Source organism: Elephas maximus, chromosome 26, assembly GCF_024166365.1.
Source record: "Elephas maximus indicus isolate mEleMax1 chromosome 26, mEleMax1 primary haplotype, whole genome shotgun sequence".
Taxonomy (NCBI): Eukaryota; Metazoa; Chordata; class Mammalia; order Proboscidea; family Elephantidae; genus Elephas; species Elephas maximus.
Genome location: NC_064844.1, coordinates 23265971 through 23283141, shown reverse-complemented (window position 1 = coordinate 23283141; position 17171 = coordinate 23265971). Strand labels below are relative to the sequence as shown.

At 40.0% G+C, this 17171-nt stretch overlaps 1 protein-coding gene across 2 annotated transcripts in view; it reads right to left on the bottom strand.

Moving 5' to 3' along the window:
• The window catches only part of SLC8A1 (solute carrier family 8 member A1), a 362231-nt gene that overhangs the window by 54915 nt on the left and 290145 nt on the right, over window positions 1–17171 (bottom strand). The window contains exons 2-7 of one of the 2 annotated variants that reach the window (XM_049870495.1): window positions 14562–14668; window positions 11281–11301; window positions 10849–10866; window positions 10723–10737; window positions 7335–7403; window positions 1178–1308 (exon numbers count right to left, since the gene is read on the bottom strand). In XM_049870495.1, coding sequence (XP_049726452.1) covers window positions 1178–1308; window positions 7335–7403; window positions 10723–10737; window positions 10849–10866; window positions 11281–11301; window positions 14562–14668 — 361 coding nt within the window. The remainder of the gene's footprint in view (window positions 1–1177; window positions 1309–7334; window positions 7404–10722; window positions 10738–10848; window positions 10867–11280; window positions 11302–14561; window positions 14669–17171) is intronic. The other variant, XM_049870496.1, reaches the window with a different exon arrangement.

The window sequence follows — 17171 nt, the reverse complement described above, 5'->3', positions numbered from 1 at the left end:
GACTTATATGTGTGTTATTCATGCTATGTGGAGCCAGTTCCTGAGTCAAACAACGTGTGTGCTCTGACGGCTGGGGCCTCCTAGAGCCATTACTCCCAGGGTTTACCCCTGCTCTGTCCTTCTAGAGGGGATGAGTGCCAGGAAGAATTAGATCCTCAGTGGTGTGAAGGGAAAAGTTCAATTGCATTTTTATCTTTTAAAAATTCCACTTTAATTGCAAAGACGTTTTTCCTTGCATCTATCAGACACCTCAATTTGTGAACTAAATTAAAAAAAATAATTAATGTGCCCAGCCAAAGGAAAAGAGGCCACTGCTATGGAAAACCTAGATGAAACACTGAGGCTTCTTAGTTGGTGGCCTGATTCCTCTTTTGGAACTCTCATTCCAGTTTTTCAAACAGGAGCAGAGTCTGCTTCTGGAAAACAGGTGAGGAAAATATTACTGTGGTCTGGGTTTGGAATTCTGGAAATCAAGAGGGGGGTGCTCCCTCTTAGATCCTACTCTAGACTGAGATGTGGCTCCATTTAGAGTCTTCTCAGGTGTCACGACTGTGCGGGTGATAGGATGGAAGGTGGGGTAGGGGCAGAGGGAGCAGCTAAGGATGGACAGAAAGTTTCATCTCAATGTCTTAAGCCCATCCCAGTCCCCCGTGATCAGCCTTGAGAAAACACTTTCATCATCAGAAGAGTTGAGGATCCAATTTTATCAGCTCAATTATAAGTGGTACGAATTGTACCTTCAGCTTGATAGGTATGTTAAAATGTCCTAAGATCTGAAGACAATGATTAAATATAAATGAGAGCTCATCAACAGGATGTTCCATGGGGACATTAACTGTGCCCCTACAAAACAAAAGCTTCTTAATTATCAGTGGTGTGTATATTTTGCTTCTGACAGATGTATTAGCTTTATTAAATACAGCTTGGTTTCTTCTGCACATCTCTCGGAATCGCCTTTGGAGCACCTTGCCTCTGTGTAGTAAGGGATGCCACCTGCCAAGCCTTTGTTCTGATGTTGCTTGGTTTACAGACCCTCTCGGTCCCTTACTAACTCCATTCCAAATCTGATCTTAAGGCCTCTTGACTCATGAGCCAGGTCCTGAAATTACATCTGCCTCCCTTTCCAGATGGCTCTTATAGCGTAGGCTAACATTATAGACAGTGTTGGTAGGCATACCTTGAACTCATAGGATTCCTCAATGATCACTTCCAGCTTGGTGTGCTCTCCCAGGATGGGGCGCCCCATTTCCGCAATACGCCTCTCTTCTTCCTCTTTGCTGGTCAACGGCTGCTTGTCATCACATTCCTCTGTGAAAGGGAAGGGCAAGAAAGTGAGCAATGTGCTCAGTTTTATTGGGTAATCCCTGGATCCTGCTACAAGAAAGCCACGGGGGGAGGGAGCCCTAATGACCTACTAAGAGTCCCTTGGGTGCAACCACATGACTGGAGGAGAGGACTGGGCAGAAACTTAGCATATCTGGCAGCACACCACTGTGACAGCAGGTGATTATAATGTTCCCAAACCTAAGCTGATGGCTCATGCCAGAGTGCAACTCTGAAGGGGGATCTCACTGAGAAAGATGCTGCCTGCATGCAGTCTGAGTGGAGGGACACACCCAGCTGTTCCCAGTGACTCTGGCTCAGCTTTGTACACATTCTTTCAGTACATGACCAAAGGGAAACAATTGAAGGTGCTGGGCTGATCCTGAGGGACACAGGAGACCCTGCCTGCTCTTCTCCCCTTTCTAGAGGCAACAGAAAGTCCCCAGAGCCGAAGAGATGGTGGAAGGGAAATTCTGATTTTAACCTCTCATTTACCAAGAGCCCCTGCTACAAGTTAAGTAGCAAAACGCTCATTCCAAGTTTTGGTGAGATGCCTGGACTCCAGCGCTTCCTCTCTCTGGCACAAAGCTGAGATGTGTGAGGAAGACCCTGACGACGTTCATCTTAAAGTAAACAAGGAGGGTGAGGGGGAGGCCTTGGGGGAGTGAATACTGACTCACCATGTGAGCACGATTATTTCCACAACTGCCATGTAGCGTTCACTCCAGGAGAGGCTAGTGGGTGCTGAGAAAATGTTAATAGACCCAAGAGTCCCTTAATGAGGGGAAGCTCGCAGTTGGCTCCTCTCTGCATTAAGGTCACCAGGATTTATCCAGGTCTGAAAAGGCCATGCACTTGTGAAGGACAAATACTAGTCCTGTAATCACTCAGCCCTCTAATCCCTCAGGCCCAAGATGCTGCAGCAAGAGAGGCCACTTCCTCTTGGAGTTAAGCTGAGCGACAAATGTCTCCAAGGAGGAAGTGTCTGCCCTATAGGAAGACCTCAGCCCTGATGCCCTCATTCTCGGACTTCTAGGAAAACTGCCTGCAATGGGACTCTGTTGACTGAGGAGACATCAAAAGAGAGGGACTTCTAGCCCAGGCTAACACACACAAGCATCTTGCCTTTGTATTGGAGGGGTCAGTTCCTGTAAGAGGCCATACCTCTCATTCTCTCCAAAGATTCATGATTTCCCCTCTGCTAAGGGACCCTGCTGCAGTAGCTCTATTTGCGGCTCTAGTCATTGCTGCAGATAACGATTCCTGGGTCAGGTGTTCACTGCTAGGGCTGGGAGCAGATGGGCTAGCGGCATGGCCAGCATCTTATGAATCAAGTGTCAAAACCAACCGAAGGCAAAAGCACAATGTAGCATATCAATTAATCCTTTAGAATATATTCAAGAGTGTCTTCCCAGAAGGAGATCTGAAAATCTGCTTTCCTATCCCCAGGGATAACAGGGTACCAAGAAATAAGATGAAGACTAAAAAGAAGTGATGGTAGACTGGCACGAAGATGCTGAATGCTAGCAGAGGCAAAGGAAAGGTGTAAGGTAATGAATTTTAGCAAGAGAAGAAGCCATTTTTTTTTAGAGTAAGCTTGGAAAGTGATGATCCAAGGGAAGGCAAAGGTTTCTGATTAGAGTCCCAAAGATTTGTCCTCACAAAATTATGTGTGTTGAGCTGTGAAGCTGGGTCAAGATACAAGAAGTCCAATTCACGTAGCTCTCAAATCAATTCTATTTTGACTGTCACCAATTTCTGATACTTGGACCCAGAATAATGCTTTTGGTTATTTTCATTGTGGCAGGTAATACTAGTGTCTTTGTTTAAAACCCTGGCTGAACGGGGATATCTTTGAGACTCATGACCAATAGGAATTATTTTCCCAGGATAAGAAGTATCATCACTCTGGCTTTTATTTGAATTGCAGACAGGGAATTCCATAGGGAGAGGGTATTTATCATGGCTCCCTTTTCTGTAGTTCCACTTATACGTGGCAAGTTACTTTTTACAGGTCTCAAGGTAATTTAGGCAAAAAATATAGAGAAATGACAAAATAAGGGCAAAATGGTGGCACTGTTTAATGGAGTAATTTACAAAATGAAATAATTTAAACATGGTATTAAGGAAATGAACGTGGTAGTAAATGAAATCAAATCACACAGTGAGTGAAAACGTTACTCCCTGTTCAATCCTCCTCCAGTCCTTCTGATCAAGAGGAAATGCTTAGTTTAGTGCTGTTCCATCTGTAACTAGTTTCTAACGTTTGGGTTTCTACCATTTTAAGAAAGAGAAAATAGGTCTCGGTCCTAGAACATTTAGCACTATCTAGCTAGAATTTAATAACCTTTTTTTCACTGTACTTTTTAAATCTTACTTTCTATTCATGACAAATGATAAGAGCTTTCCATTCATGTTAGTGGTTTAAAGTTTCCTTTTTAAAATAAATTCAACGAAGTAAAAAAAATGAAGTAATTTCAAAAAATTGGATTCAGTATATAATAAAAAAAAAAACCCAAACCTACTGATGTCGAGTCAATTCTGACTCATAGCGACCCTACAGGACAGAGTTGAATTGCCCCAAAGGGTTTCCAAAGAGCGGCTGGTGGATTTGAACTGCCAACCTTTCGGTTAGCAGCCATAGCTCTTAACCACTACGCTATACCACCAGGGCTCCAAGTATATAATAGTATGGTTGGAATGCAAACAAAGCAAAGATTTAAAGGATGTACGAGAATGACTAAAATTTAGGAAACACCGTTTTAACCGATTTCATACCAATCTAAAGAAAACAGGGCACCTTGTTTCTATCACTGGCTACTTACTACTCCAAACCAGTTTTGGGTTCTCTAAAGCCAAACTTTTATCCCAGTATCTGGAAAAGCTTCCTGGTCTCCATCTAATCAAATCCTACTTATCTTTTAAAACCCCGACTAGAGCCCCTTCTGACATGAAAGGTACTGCAATTAACTTATTTAGGAATGACGAATCTAACCTAGAATTAATTCCTTAATGTTAATTGTGTATGTTGAAGATAGGCACTTACTATATACTGTTTTATTTCTAATTACCTGTATCCAACATGTAAACTGAGGATTCCCTGGGTGGCACGAATGGTTAAGTGCTTGACAACTAGCTGAAAGGTTGGTGGTTTGGACCCAATCAGAGGCGCCTTGAAAGAAAGCCTGGTGATTTGATTCTGAAAGCCATAGCCTTGCAAACTCTATTGAGCAGTTCTACTCTGCACACATGAGGTCCCATGAGCCAGAATCAACTCGATGATAACTAACTAACAACAACGTATAAGCTTGCTGGGGATGGAAAAAATGTCTCCGTGATCTTTGAACTGTCCTCGCATCCCCCAGGGCCTACCACGATGTATACAACATTTGTTGCCGTTAGGTGCCGTGGAGAAGATTTTCTACTCATAGCCACCCCATGTGACAGAGTAGGACTGCCGTATAGGGTTTTCTTGGCTGTAATCTTTACCAGAGCAGATCACAAGGTCTTTCTCTCGAAGAGCCACTGGGTGAGTTTGAACTGCCAACCTTTTGGTTTAGTAGGTGAGTGACACCAGGGCTCTTTGTATAGAACATAGTAGGTGCTCAATAAACATTTGTTGTTTGACTCACCAACTCACTGTGTAATTTTAGAGAAATCTTTTATATGTTCCACACATAAACAATTATTCACTCATTTAATACGTCATTGTACTCCTACAGTATATCAGCACAGCTGTAACCCTCATCTTCCAGGAATTGGTGGTCTCATGGGAAGAGAGGCAGAGAGATGGGTAATTTCTAGTACAACATGGTAAGGGCTGAGGAACAGGGGTGGGGAGCAATTCATTCTGTCTGAGGGAGTCAGGGACGACTTCAGGAAAGAGGAGATGTTTGAACTTGATCTTGAAGCATGTACAGGAGCTTGCCAGGTGAAGGTGGTGGTAAGGACAGCTAAGGGGTGGTAGGGTCAGAAGAAGTCCAGATACAAAGGCATGACATCATGGAAGGGTCAGGGTTATTCTTCCCTTAAATAAGTGTCATGACAACTTAAGAGATAACTGTCAGCTGGATAAATCCTGTCATTGACATATTAGTATTTATGGTTTACATTTTTGGCACTGGCAAAGAAGAAAGATGTATTACAGTTGTTTTTTTTAGGTGTTTACTCTTAAGATATCTTTTGTTGAATACGGAAATGGCTTAAGAGCTTTTTTTTTTTTGATCATCTATTATGTTTGCTTCCTTTTCATATTGAGCACTGGATCAAAAGCAGCCCAATTTACGATGGTCAAAGTCATTTTCATTTCCTTACTTATGCAGAGTGGATAACATTCTGTAGTTGTAGTTTTGTTTCTCAGAAAGAGAAAATTAATTTTCTCTCGCTCCCTTTCTCCGTCTCTCTCCCTGTGTACACATAGACTTTTATAAACTTTTTATATTTTATTGAGCAGTTGGGAATAAATTACTAAATAGCATAGTCTTAACCAATTAACACCACTTAAATTACAAACGTCTAGTCAACAGCCACTGTTAAAATCAATATTGAGAGGACATAAAATGATCTTGGGAGAAAATAAATCACTGATGGGGGACTCTCCTTTTCCCTTCTGAGTAACTGATTTTGTTTTGCAAATAAGAACAAAGACTAAAAGCTAATAGGTATCTGGGATTGGAGAAAAGCAGAATTATGCCAAAGTTGCTCTTCATGCTTTCTGGTGAGGCTGTATTGGGAGCAGCTTCGCTGTTGGGGAGGAGGTGAAGTGTTGTGAGTGGTGATTCTCAAGAGAAAACAGGGTGACACGAACACTTATTATATAGATCTTTACCTGATGAGGTACTGCTGTTATTCTTTAATGTGGTGATGATCTCTAATCTTAATCAACAAGGGAGGATTTGGAAAAGAGTGAAAGGCCACCGGTGGGACAATCTTACCCAAGTTATTTTAATCCTTCACTCAGAACTGTGCAGTGATAAGGCCAAGAACTGAGGTCTTTTGAAAGTTTTCAGCACCTGGCTGGCCTCTCTGATTGAGCTTCGAGGAGAGTGGCACTTTAATTTCCATGGGGAATATTCTGGACCAGTTCTGTAGTCAGGACGGGGTACCATGATTATTGAATAGGGTGTGGGGTGTGAGGATGAGGGCAGTCTTACAGGGTCAGGCAGAAGAGTTTCTACTACCGCAGCCACTGATGGTTGATGGTGATGATTAAAGAGTAAACTCTGTCCTCATTCAGAGACTTAGTGCAAGGAGATGATACCAAACCAGTTGCTGTCGAGTTGGCTACAACTAAGGGTGAACCCATGTGTGTCAGGGTAGAACTGCACTCCATAGGGTTTTCAGTGGCTGAGTTTCTGGAAGCAGATCACCAGGCCTTTCTTCTGAGGCACCTCTAAGTGGACTGGGACCTCCAACCTTTTGGTTAGCAGCTGAGCGTGTTAACCATTTATACCACCCAGGGACTCTGCAAAGAGATGATGCTGTGGCCCTATGCCTACAGCAGACCTGGGATAGCTGTACAATCACCTAATCATTGTGTCAATGTTCCTTTATCTTCCCTATGAAGATCCTCACAGATGAACTATCATCTGTGTATGCGTGGCTAACCTCATGTTTCCAAGAGGCAAGAAAGGAAAGCAATGTGAAGGAATACAGCTTGGCTTTTAACGAAACTTCATTATACATGGGATGAAATACACCTGTTTGAGAAGAAAGACTGACAAGAAATCTGGGATATATTGAGACTGGAGAGGGAGAGGCCATTTGGATCCCTTTTCTCTGTAGGTTCATGCTGCTCTCTCCACAATGCCTCCTGTTCTGCCCTGATGTGGCGGTGTTTTTTGTTGCTGATCCACCATACCTCCAACTGTCAGAGAAGCCACCATATTGTTCAGCAGTGTTTTAGGGGCAACACAGGCTAAATTGTGTGACTAGTATCTAGCAACACTTGGAGGTGGTTAGTTTCAAGTTTATTAAATTATGGATTTTGAGGACCATGACAAAATAAGTACCTGCAATGTTGATTACAGTAGAGGGAATCGGATGCTCTCTAGCATGAACTTTCCTGAAGACAGGTTGGCCTAGCAAAAGGACAGGCAGAAAATCAGCAGAATGGATAGCATCGGCTTGGTGTCAGTGCTTTGTGGAATTAGTAAGCTAAACATCACACCAGATGTACACATTGCAAGCAGCATTAGTTTGAGATTTGAGTGGTGTTAAGTCATCCCTGCATAGGTAGCAGGAGTAAGCAGAGGGAGCAGAGGTCTGATGGAGGTCATTGCCCACAGATGGGAGCAAGTGTTCCATGAGCCAAACCAGATGAAGTGAACCACACAGCCCATGGCAGGGGTGCAGAAAGACTACTACAAATCCCTGAAACGGAATCTCCAGGTCCTTTAAGTTACTGCTTTCAGAGCATCATGGAGCAATAGAAAACACCCAATGTGAGGACAGGAGGCCTGGTCTTGGAGCCTGTAGGTGCCAACAATAAAGCCTTGGGTAGGCCACTTCCCCAAATTCTCTCACATGTAAAATGAGGACAATAGTACCTGCTTTGTCTATGTTACAGGTTTCTTTTGAGGGTCAAATGATATGACATCTGGGAACATGCTTACTACAATTATTTCTTGGGCAGCCTGGATGAGAGTGTGCTTTTATATGTGCAGGCTTTGCAAGGGTAAGTCATTGTCATGACAACTGTCTGGATTAACCAGGCCTAGAGCTTTCATTTCAGCTGAATGCCAGTTCCACCTGCTGTTTGCATCTACAAAAGCTACCCAGGACTGACCTGGGAATCATGACACCTGGGACTAGTGCCAACTTGGTCATATGCTTTGTGTCTAAACTTGAGACTTGGTTTCCTCAATTGTAATGTAAAACTGAACTCAAAGGGGCTTCATTCCTCTATCCTATGTAGTGGAGTCTTCAACTACCAGAATTTCCATCGTTTGTCTTCCTTAAAAAGCCATGTCTATCGTATGACGAGCATAGTAAGACTGGAAGAGTATTGTTAAAGATGTACCTTGGGTAGCATATGATTTCATTAACTAGGGAATTTCATTAACTAGATATATACCTTCATATCTTCGAAGTTGGGGGGATCAAACATACCTTTCTCATCTCCAATTTGAGGAAGAATAATTTCACTAAAAAAATCCATATTTATGCACTTTAATTTCCCCCTTTTGGGGTCCCCTTATTTTTTCTTAGACCAGAATTTATACCGACAGCACTTATTAGATGTAGCAGGGGTTTGGATAGAAAAAGGGTTTAATGTGTAATTTCAAAACACAGGGAGGCACCAGGGGCTCGGGGAAGAAGGAAAGAGGAATGTGCTAGAGTTAGAACAGCCATCACAGCTCTGGACTTGAAGTCAGAGGGCTTGGCTCTGAGTCCTGGGTGGTGGTTTGGGGTAGACTGATTAATCTCTCTGAACCTTCACATCGCCTGAAAGGCAATTATGCATTTTGAATCATTTTGTCATTAAATGCTGTGTCTGAAGAGAAGTGGCAGGCTGGAGCCCATGTTACCAAGCTCATTCAGTAACAGGGCTGTGAAGCAAACAACGACCAACAAAGAATAAGAGACCAGATGAATAATGAAAGTCTTTGGACAGAATCGCTTTGGAACTGATTGATCATGAATTTATACTCATAGTGGTTTAAGTTAAGCCCAATTCCTGCCGTGCCATTTGAAAAATTAGAATTTTTTGAATTATTTCCTTTTTCAATACTTTTATTCATCTCTCCAGTTAAAAAAAAATACTTAGAATATTGGTAGCTGCACAATATATTGGAAAATGCCATGTAGGGCGATCCTTAGAGGTATCTTCATCCTGCAGCTTCAGATGAATCAGAGCTATCTTTTGATATTTATCTCCTCTAAATCTTCGTAGATAACACTGAAAATATTTTAGGTCAAAAGAGAGGATGTAGTGGGGAAATATCTTCCCGCAGTATGCAAAAAGATTGCTTCTGAATTGTGCTATATAATACAATCAACGCAGGCTGAGCACCACTCTGAATTTAAATATTTTAATCTTTTTGACCCACATCTTTAAGTTTTTATGGAGCACTTTGTAATGCACGGAGACTTGGTGGTGCAGTGGTTAAGAGCTATGGCTGCTAACCAAAAGGTTGGCAGTTCAAATCCACCAGCTGCGCCTTGGAAATCCTATGGGGCAGTCCTACTTTGTTTTATAGGGTTGCTATGAGTCAGAATTGACTCGAGAGCAACGGGTTTAATGGGTTGTAATGCATTTCAAGTAGGTGAAATGTTTCTTGTTACCATGTTATTAATGCTAAAACCTAACTCCCAAAGCGGGGCTCAGATTGGTTAGTAGGACGTGGGGAAGGGAGTGTTCTATCCTCTCCCAACACAGCATTATCTATTATTAATAGGATCCTGAGGTTGGGTTGTGTAGCAATCTTGAATGTCAACTCCTATGCTTCTCTGAGGCCAGTGAAGAACATTCTAAAACTGCAGCTCTTGAGATGACTGAAACTTCTGGCTAAGGTCTAGGTTAAATCCCTCTTTGTTCTAAGTGACTCCTTTTTGGATTTTTAAATGCAGCTTCTGTCATACAATGCAGCTTGTCACTTCTGTAATCCACTGTACTGCTGACCTAGAAACAAGCAATGCTACAGAAAAATGTGGCCTTGCCTACCCTACTCTGCTTGTCCAAAAGTTCTAAGAAGATAACTTTGTGGTTAGAAATGGCCAATGTAAAGAAAAGATTATTCAGCAGTACAGGTGTTAAGCGCCTGACTTCAGTGGTTGGCCAATTCTCAAAAATCCGGTCTCTCTCAAAAAATGTTTTTCTAACCTGTACCTGGGTCCTTACAAAACCCTGTACTTTTCCATAACCTTGTTCTAATCCCTCTTCTAGGTCTGTAAATGCCAACAAATCACAAATATTTTAGCTGTACCCTTCGGCTTGTCCTTTTAAGTCTTTGTAAATGAACAGCTCCTTGGAGCATTTTCTCAAGAGCATCTTGACTTTGTATTTCCCCGTTTTGAAAAATGCTCTTTTACCATAATAAACTCTTTGATTTTAATTTTAAACAGATTTGTAGTTTTTCCACTATGACATCAGCAATTTATTCTGGTACTTTTTGGAGCATCTAGTAGGACACACAGTACATCATCAGTGTTATATGAACATGTGTAAATTGAACAGTGTCAAAATGGCAAGAATTACAGGCTCTCCATACAAATTTGCTTACGAATGAATACAACACACATGTTATTAAGGTGTAAAACGTTAGCTGTGTAAACCAGCAAGAGTACACCATGTGCCACAACTCATTGTTAATACAGGCTATATAAGATGTGCTTTTTGTTTGAAGTTTAAGGGCATTTGGGAAAAATGAGGAATGTTTTTTTAAAAAAATGTCTTACCATACAGGTATTTTCCTTCATTAAGAGGAAATAAAAATGAGGAATAATTGTTTAAAATGTAATAACATAATGAAAAAACACAGTAAAAATAAAATTCAGTGGGTATTAAACTTTAAAAATTCATACCTGTTATTGTGAAGGCACCTAAAAAAAAGAAAAAGAAAAAAATGTTACCATTTATTTCACTTACACTCTGCCAAATACTAGTAATATCAGACTGCCTGACCACCCACCCAAGGTATGAAACTTTGCTAAACTATATTTACAATGAAGAAAAATATGAAAACATGGTGTAATCACTAATCATTCTTTTAAGACTATGGGATTTCATGCACAAACTTAATTGCATACCTAAGAAATCATTGATTTTTTAAGGTTAAACTAAACTAAAAATGTAATATAAATGATCTGACTTAACAAAAACAAGGCCCTAAACAACAATCTTGCTAGCAAATCGATAGAGATTTAAAAAAATAGTCAGAAAGCTACCGTATCACCTCACGGAAATGGAAAATAACCTAGAAAATGGAAAGGAAATGCAAGAAATGAAATGCTTACCAAGCTCATTCAATAACAGGGCTGTGAAGGAAACAGACAAAGACAAACACAGAATAAGAGACCAGATGAATAATGAAAGTAAGAGGAATATCAGCAGAAAGAAATCCAGGTAGATCTGACTAGAGTGGTAGGAGGCCACTGCTAAAAATGGGTGCACCCCAAGAAAATGTGACATGGGGAATAGGTCCAAGTAAACAATCCCAACAGAATGTTCTTCAAGTGTATGTGATTGATAATATATATACACATACACATATTATTTTTTTATATTTAATAAGATTTCCACTATATATGTTAATGCAGTGTATATTTATCATATATACTTTATCATATATATAGTTTATCATATATAGTAGAAATATTTTATGTATCTAATCCTGAGCTTTCAGTGAGTCTTCATTATGAAGAAGACTAGGAATTGGTCAATCCAATATATGGAAGTCTTAAATCACCAAGGCTCTCAGGTATCATACCTTTCACTCAATAAGAACAAATAAAATATCCTAAAAAAGTCCATTTTGGCTGCTGTGCCTGGAAGGCAACTTTGGCTCAAGGTTAAGCTCTCTCTCTGGAGGTTCTATTTTCAAGATCTTTGGGCCCCTAAGAAATACTTTTTTTTTTTTATGTCTTAAAGTTTAAGAGTCCCAGGAACTTGTTAATTTGTGTATCCTTATCTCTGACTTTCTGCACGCTATAGATTGATAACCAAAGTGCTTCTAGTGGACATATTCCACAAAAACTAATAGGGTGAGGGGTGGGGGCAAAAAATGTGTAATTTGCCTTTCAGGTTATGTGCCTTGAACTCAGAAAGGGCTATAGCACTTTATTTGGTGAAAGCTACCTGGCTAAAGATATCAAACAAATTGTTTCCCAAGTCGTAGATTGGAATGTTATAATTACATTCTCAGGCCCAGTTCTCCCGTTAATGTTAGTGGCATTAGAGGATACTTTCAAACAAGTCAGTAGTTTTATTTACAGTGACAAGAATCTACTTGGCAGGTGTGAAAGCCGGACAGTGCTATCAAGGAACTTTAATTTGCTTTTACACGACAGCATATTTTACTAAAATGACAATTGAAAGAGCTAACTCCAAGATACTTGTTCTTTATATAAAAGACAGTTCTTTGGAGGATTACATTTAGAAGTACTTTTCCTTGTATGTTAATGAGGCATTTTTGATTCCAGCTTTGTAAGAAATCAGCACAACTTTCTAAAATGTCTTTTTCTTGCCATCTACTGCCTATGCAGCATATTAAATAGGCTCCATGAAAACAGCCTCCAGAGCTCCCTTCTCCACCCCTCCAAAGGCTCCTGGCACCATTTTGAACATGATTAAGTCAATGGCTTTCACATATATATATTTTTTCTGATGGCCTCTGAGCCTGATATTTCTCAAAAATGTGGGATTAGTTATGTTCCCCCAAATGTTGGGTTTACTGTAAATTAGTACTCTATTTTTTTATTTGTTCCTGCATGCAAAAGTAAAAATAGAAATTTTTGCAAAGTAGTCCATCCAATTATTTCCTAAACTGCTTCACATCAATGGTTTGTAGGCAATTAATAAGAACTGTTAATACGTGGAGTGCTCATTTTACATATATAATTAAATGAACAGGATTTTTACTAAATGACCACTGTTCAAGGAAAATTATAGAAAGCTCTAGTAAGAACTAAAAAAAAAAAAAATTATCTGCTAAGCTGATATAAAATTCCTGTCTTTCAAATATGGGCTACCTGAAATAAATTGAAATCAAATATAGGAAAGTTGTCTTTCCTATCTTCTTTTTAAAAAATTTTTTTTAAACATATAAGTATGAATCGACAAAATCTAGTTACAAGCATATTATTCTTTGTTTTTTCTTTTTATGATGCATGTAAAAAGTGATCACATCTAAAAGGATTATATGATCAAAAGACACAGGAGCTTAAGGCTAGATGAGGCCTTAAGCAAGGACTAAATTCTTACTGAAGGATAATATCCTTATATAATAAAAAAAGATTTGATTATAGTTAAATACTTATGGGATCTTTTAAATGTCATATCTGATGATGCGAAAATATGTCAAAATGAACATTAGAATATCAATAACATTACTTTTTAAGAATCTTTGCTTTTCTTAAATTTTATTATTTTTTTAATCTGAGTTCCCTAAACCTGTTGCCGTCAAGTTGATTCTGACTTTAAGGAAGCCTAATTATGGAATTCTTCTGAAATTTCCTACTAGCTGCTATTAGGCTCATCTGTAATTAATTTTTTTTTTTTTATTACATAGCCTTTATCACTTGCCTATTTGGGAAGATTTGGTGGTTGAAACCAAATTTCAGAATGACCCTTAACTAAACACATAAACCATTCTTTCACATCATCTCTTTTAAAATGTAGAAATATCTTTCAGCATTTATTCAGTCTGGTTACAATCAAGGTTAGTCTGCAATTCCTGAAGGAAATGGGCATTGCTTGGTGCACTCGTAAATTGGGGAAGAGAAATGAAACTGCTAAAGCTTCAAAGGAAATGAAGTATAGTTCTCGGAAGCCAGGAAGAGGAGAGAGTTAAGTGTGAGAGTAGGGAGACACGGAGAGAGAAGAGTACAATTTCTCGCTGGTATGTCTTTGTATACTCTCACACCTTTCATTCCTCTTCTTATCCATTTTGGTTCCTCAAGCACAAGGGAGAAACTGCACTCTTTCTCATATTCCTCACGGTCATATATTCTAATGGTAATGATCTTCCTGTGGGAACACAAGACAAAGGCAAAACAAATGGTTGGAGTCACACGCTCATGCTCTTGGTGTCAACCAAGGTGAATGTTATTGTGACATTATGGAGAGAGAACTGGCAGCACATGGACCTCCTGAAGTATGTAAAAGGGCATTTTAGGTCATGTCAGCTGGCCCCAGAAGAGAGCTCCACTGCTAATTCATCACTTTGACCAACTGTTCCTGCATCAATCAGAAGTCAGGAGGTACCCCACGTTAGGAAGGAAATCAGCAAGCTGACTTCATTTTGCAATTCCATAGCATCTGCACCAACTTTGCCAGAAAGGGAGGCCTGATTGACTGCACTGAAAATTAACATCTCAGATCTGTCACGTGCAGAGTGGCCAAATTTGGATGGTGCAGCTAGAGGCCCAGCCCACTGGGGCAGAGGGAGAGGTCTATGCCCTGTTACATAGGTGGAGGGATGTGTGCACTGTAAGTCATGTTCTGAAGAGTGTGGGCATCCAGGGGTGGCACAGGCCAGCAGAAGCTGTTGGGCTCAGCCCTGGAGCAGCTCCCCCACCTTTCTTCTCACTCATCTCCACCAGGCGGGGTTCTCCAATCTCAAGGAAGAAGGTCTTGTTTTTCTCATACTCCTCATCATCAATTACCTTGACTGATATTGTTTTGCTGAAACAGAGAAGAATAGAGATTGACGAACAAAGGAAAGCAGAAGGAGAAGAAACATAGAAAAGAGGAAAGTGAGGTTAATGAGCTGCACTTGCAGACAAGGGACAGTTGAGAAATTTCTGTATTTTAAATCTTTTATTCAAGGATGGTCTGGAAGCAGAAGAGAGCTCCATTGCCCAGGACCAATGAATTATTTGGGGCAAAATACAGCACTCAGTCCAAATAGGTTTGTCATCATGACGGGAAGGAAAATCAGATAAGCAGAGATTACAGTAAGAAAAGAAAAATGTATTTATTTAGTAATTGCCGTTAACAGTAAGATTGTCCATGCTGTGCCCTGGGATTCATTCTCTCAGGGAGGAAAAAAATCAATAAATCATTTTACAATATTTACAGAAGTTATCTCTTATGGATTAGGTTATGGGTCATTTTTTATTTCCTTCTTTGTGCTTGACTGTATTTTCAAAATAATATTTTTATCATAAAATTATATTCACATAATAAATGTATAAAAGCATCACAAAAGAAAATATAAGATCATTTATCTTCCCCTACCCAGTGTCCTAGAATCAAACTCTTATTCAGCTCAGTCAGATTTTCTACCTAGACCACAAGGGGAAGTTTTGTCTTTCTAAAGATGGAGGCTGTGACCTCACAATAGCTGTTTTGAAAGTGAGGAAGGAGGATGGGAGAGTGAGGATTGTAGTTATTTTCATTCCTCCCAATGTTCAGAATCAACTTTGACTAAATATGCCAATTACACTGCTATCAAACTCCATCAATATACCAAGCCAGTTCAACAAGAGTTCTTCCTCTAATCCAGCCTTTAGCACTTCTTGCCCTAAGGTTCCATGGCTGTGAGTGACTGACAGGCAGGAAGACAAACGCAAATATTATGCAAATCCTAGCTCTCTGTAAGCATCCTTGATGACTCTGAAAATAATTCTAACGTTACCTTCTAATGAATAGGGGCTTAAACACTTCACGTATTGCAACTTACTCAGAGTCCCTTAAAACACTTATTTGTCCTTGAAAATATTTTTTCAGTAACTCTAGCCAGGAACATATCTGACTCAAATTTTTGAAACAACAAGTGTGAATAGACACAAAGTTTTAATGTTACTGCATTCTTTTAGTTTGGGTGGAATTTTCTAGGTCCTCTGGAAAGAAGTTGATCAATAATCTTTTTTTTTTTTTTAATGATCAAAGCCATCAAGTTTCATTTAGACCTATGCATGCCAGTGAGCATCAATCTTTCCTGGAATGAAGGTGGAAGGTGGCTGTAAGTAGAAGTTGCTTTTAATTCTCTGAGTTTCCCAGCCCCTCAGGTCAAAGGCTTTAGTCCTGCTTTCTTGGTTTAGCATTGTGGAAGTGAGATCAAATGATTTTGGTTTAAGTCTTCTGAGGCCCCATAACCTACTCTGCTTCCCAGCTAAAGAACATCCCTGCACGGTGCCCACATCCCAATTTCTCTCTTTTTTTTTAGGGAGCTGGAGCTCATGGAAGTGTCTTTTCTGGCTCAGCTCGGTCCTCAAAGACTGAAACAGCAAGGCTAGATGAGCAGCTGTAAATGACTTAAGCAACAGTCATTTTTTAATTTATAAAACTACCAACCATGTCACAAATTCAACTACATGTATATAATAAACCAAACCCCAGAAAAACAGACCCGTTGCTATAGAGTCGATTCTGACTCACAGCGACCCTATAGGATAGAGTAGAACTGCCACATGTCGGGTTTCCAAGCGACGCCTGGTGGACTTAAACTGCCAACCTTTTGGTTAGCAGCTGTAGCTCTTAACCACTATACTACCAGGATTTCCAAACAATAAATAGTCCCTGCCTAATTTCTGGTGATGCAGTGGCTAACAGCTACGGCTGCAAACCAAAAGCTTGGCAGTTCGAATCTACCAGCTGCTCCTTGGAAACCCTATGGGGCAGTTCTACTCTGTCCTATAGGGTCGCTTTGAGTCGTACTACCTTCTGGAATTCACCTATTTATCTGGTGTATATATATACATTAAAAAAAAATCAGCCTGCCCTGACTAAATCAGGATATCTGATTATTCCTTAATATCCAAAAACATACCAAATATTAGAGAAAGCACAAGAGGATGCGAGGAATAATGATATGTGTACTTTCCATTTCAGACTCAAACCTGGTGTTATAAATGAGATAAAATTTAACATGGAAAAATCTATCAAATGTCTATCTTATTTGTCATCAAAACTTGTATATTTTAGGTATTATTGTCTATCTTATACCCTTGTAATCCTAAAGAATAGTTGTGCATCTCTAGTGAAGCACTCAGCATTATGAGACCAAATGTGGGAAAGAGTTGATGGGCTAAGCATACTGGCCTCTGGGCCTGAAGGCCCAACATTCATCATCAAGTTTACTTCACAGTAAGGAACATCAAACCACAACCCTGTCTCACCTCCCACTTCAAAACTGTCATGCTACAACGCTTTTGCTTGCACTACTTAAAAACATTTGAGTTAT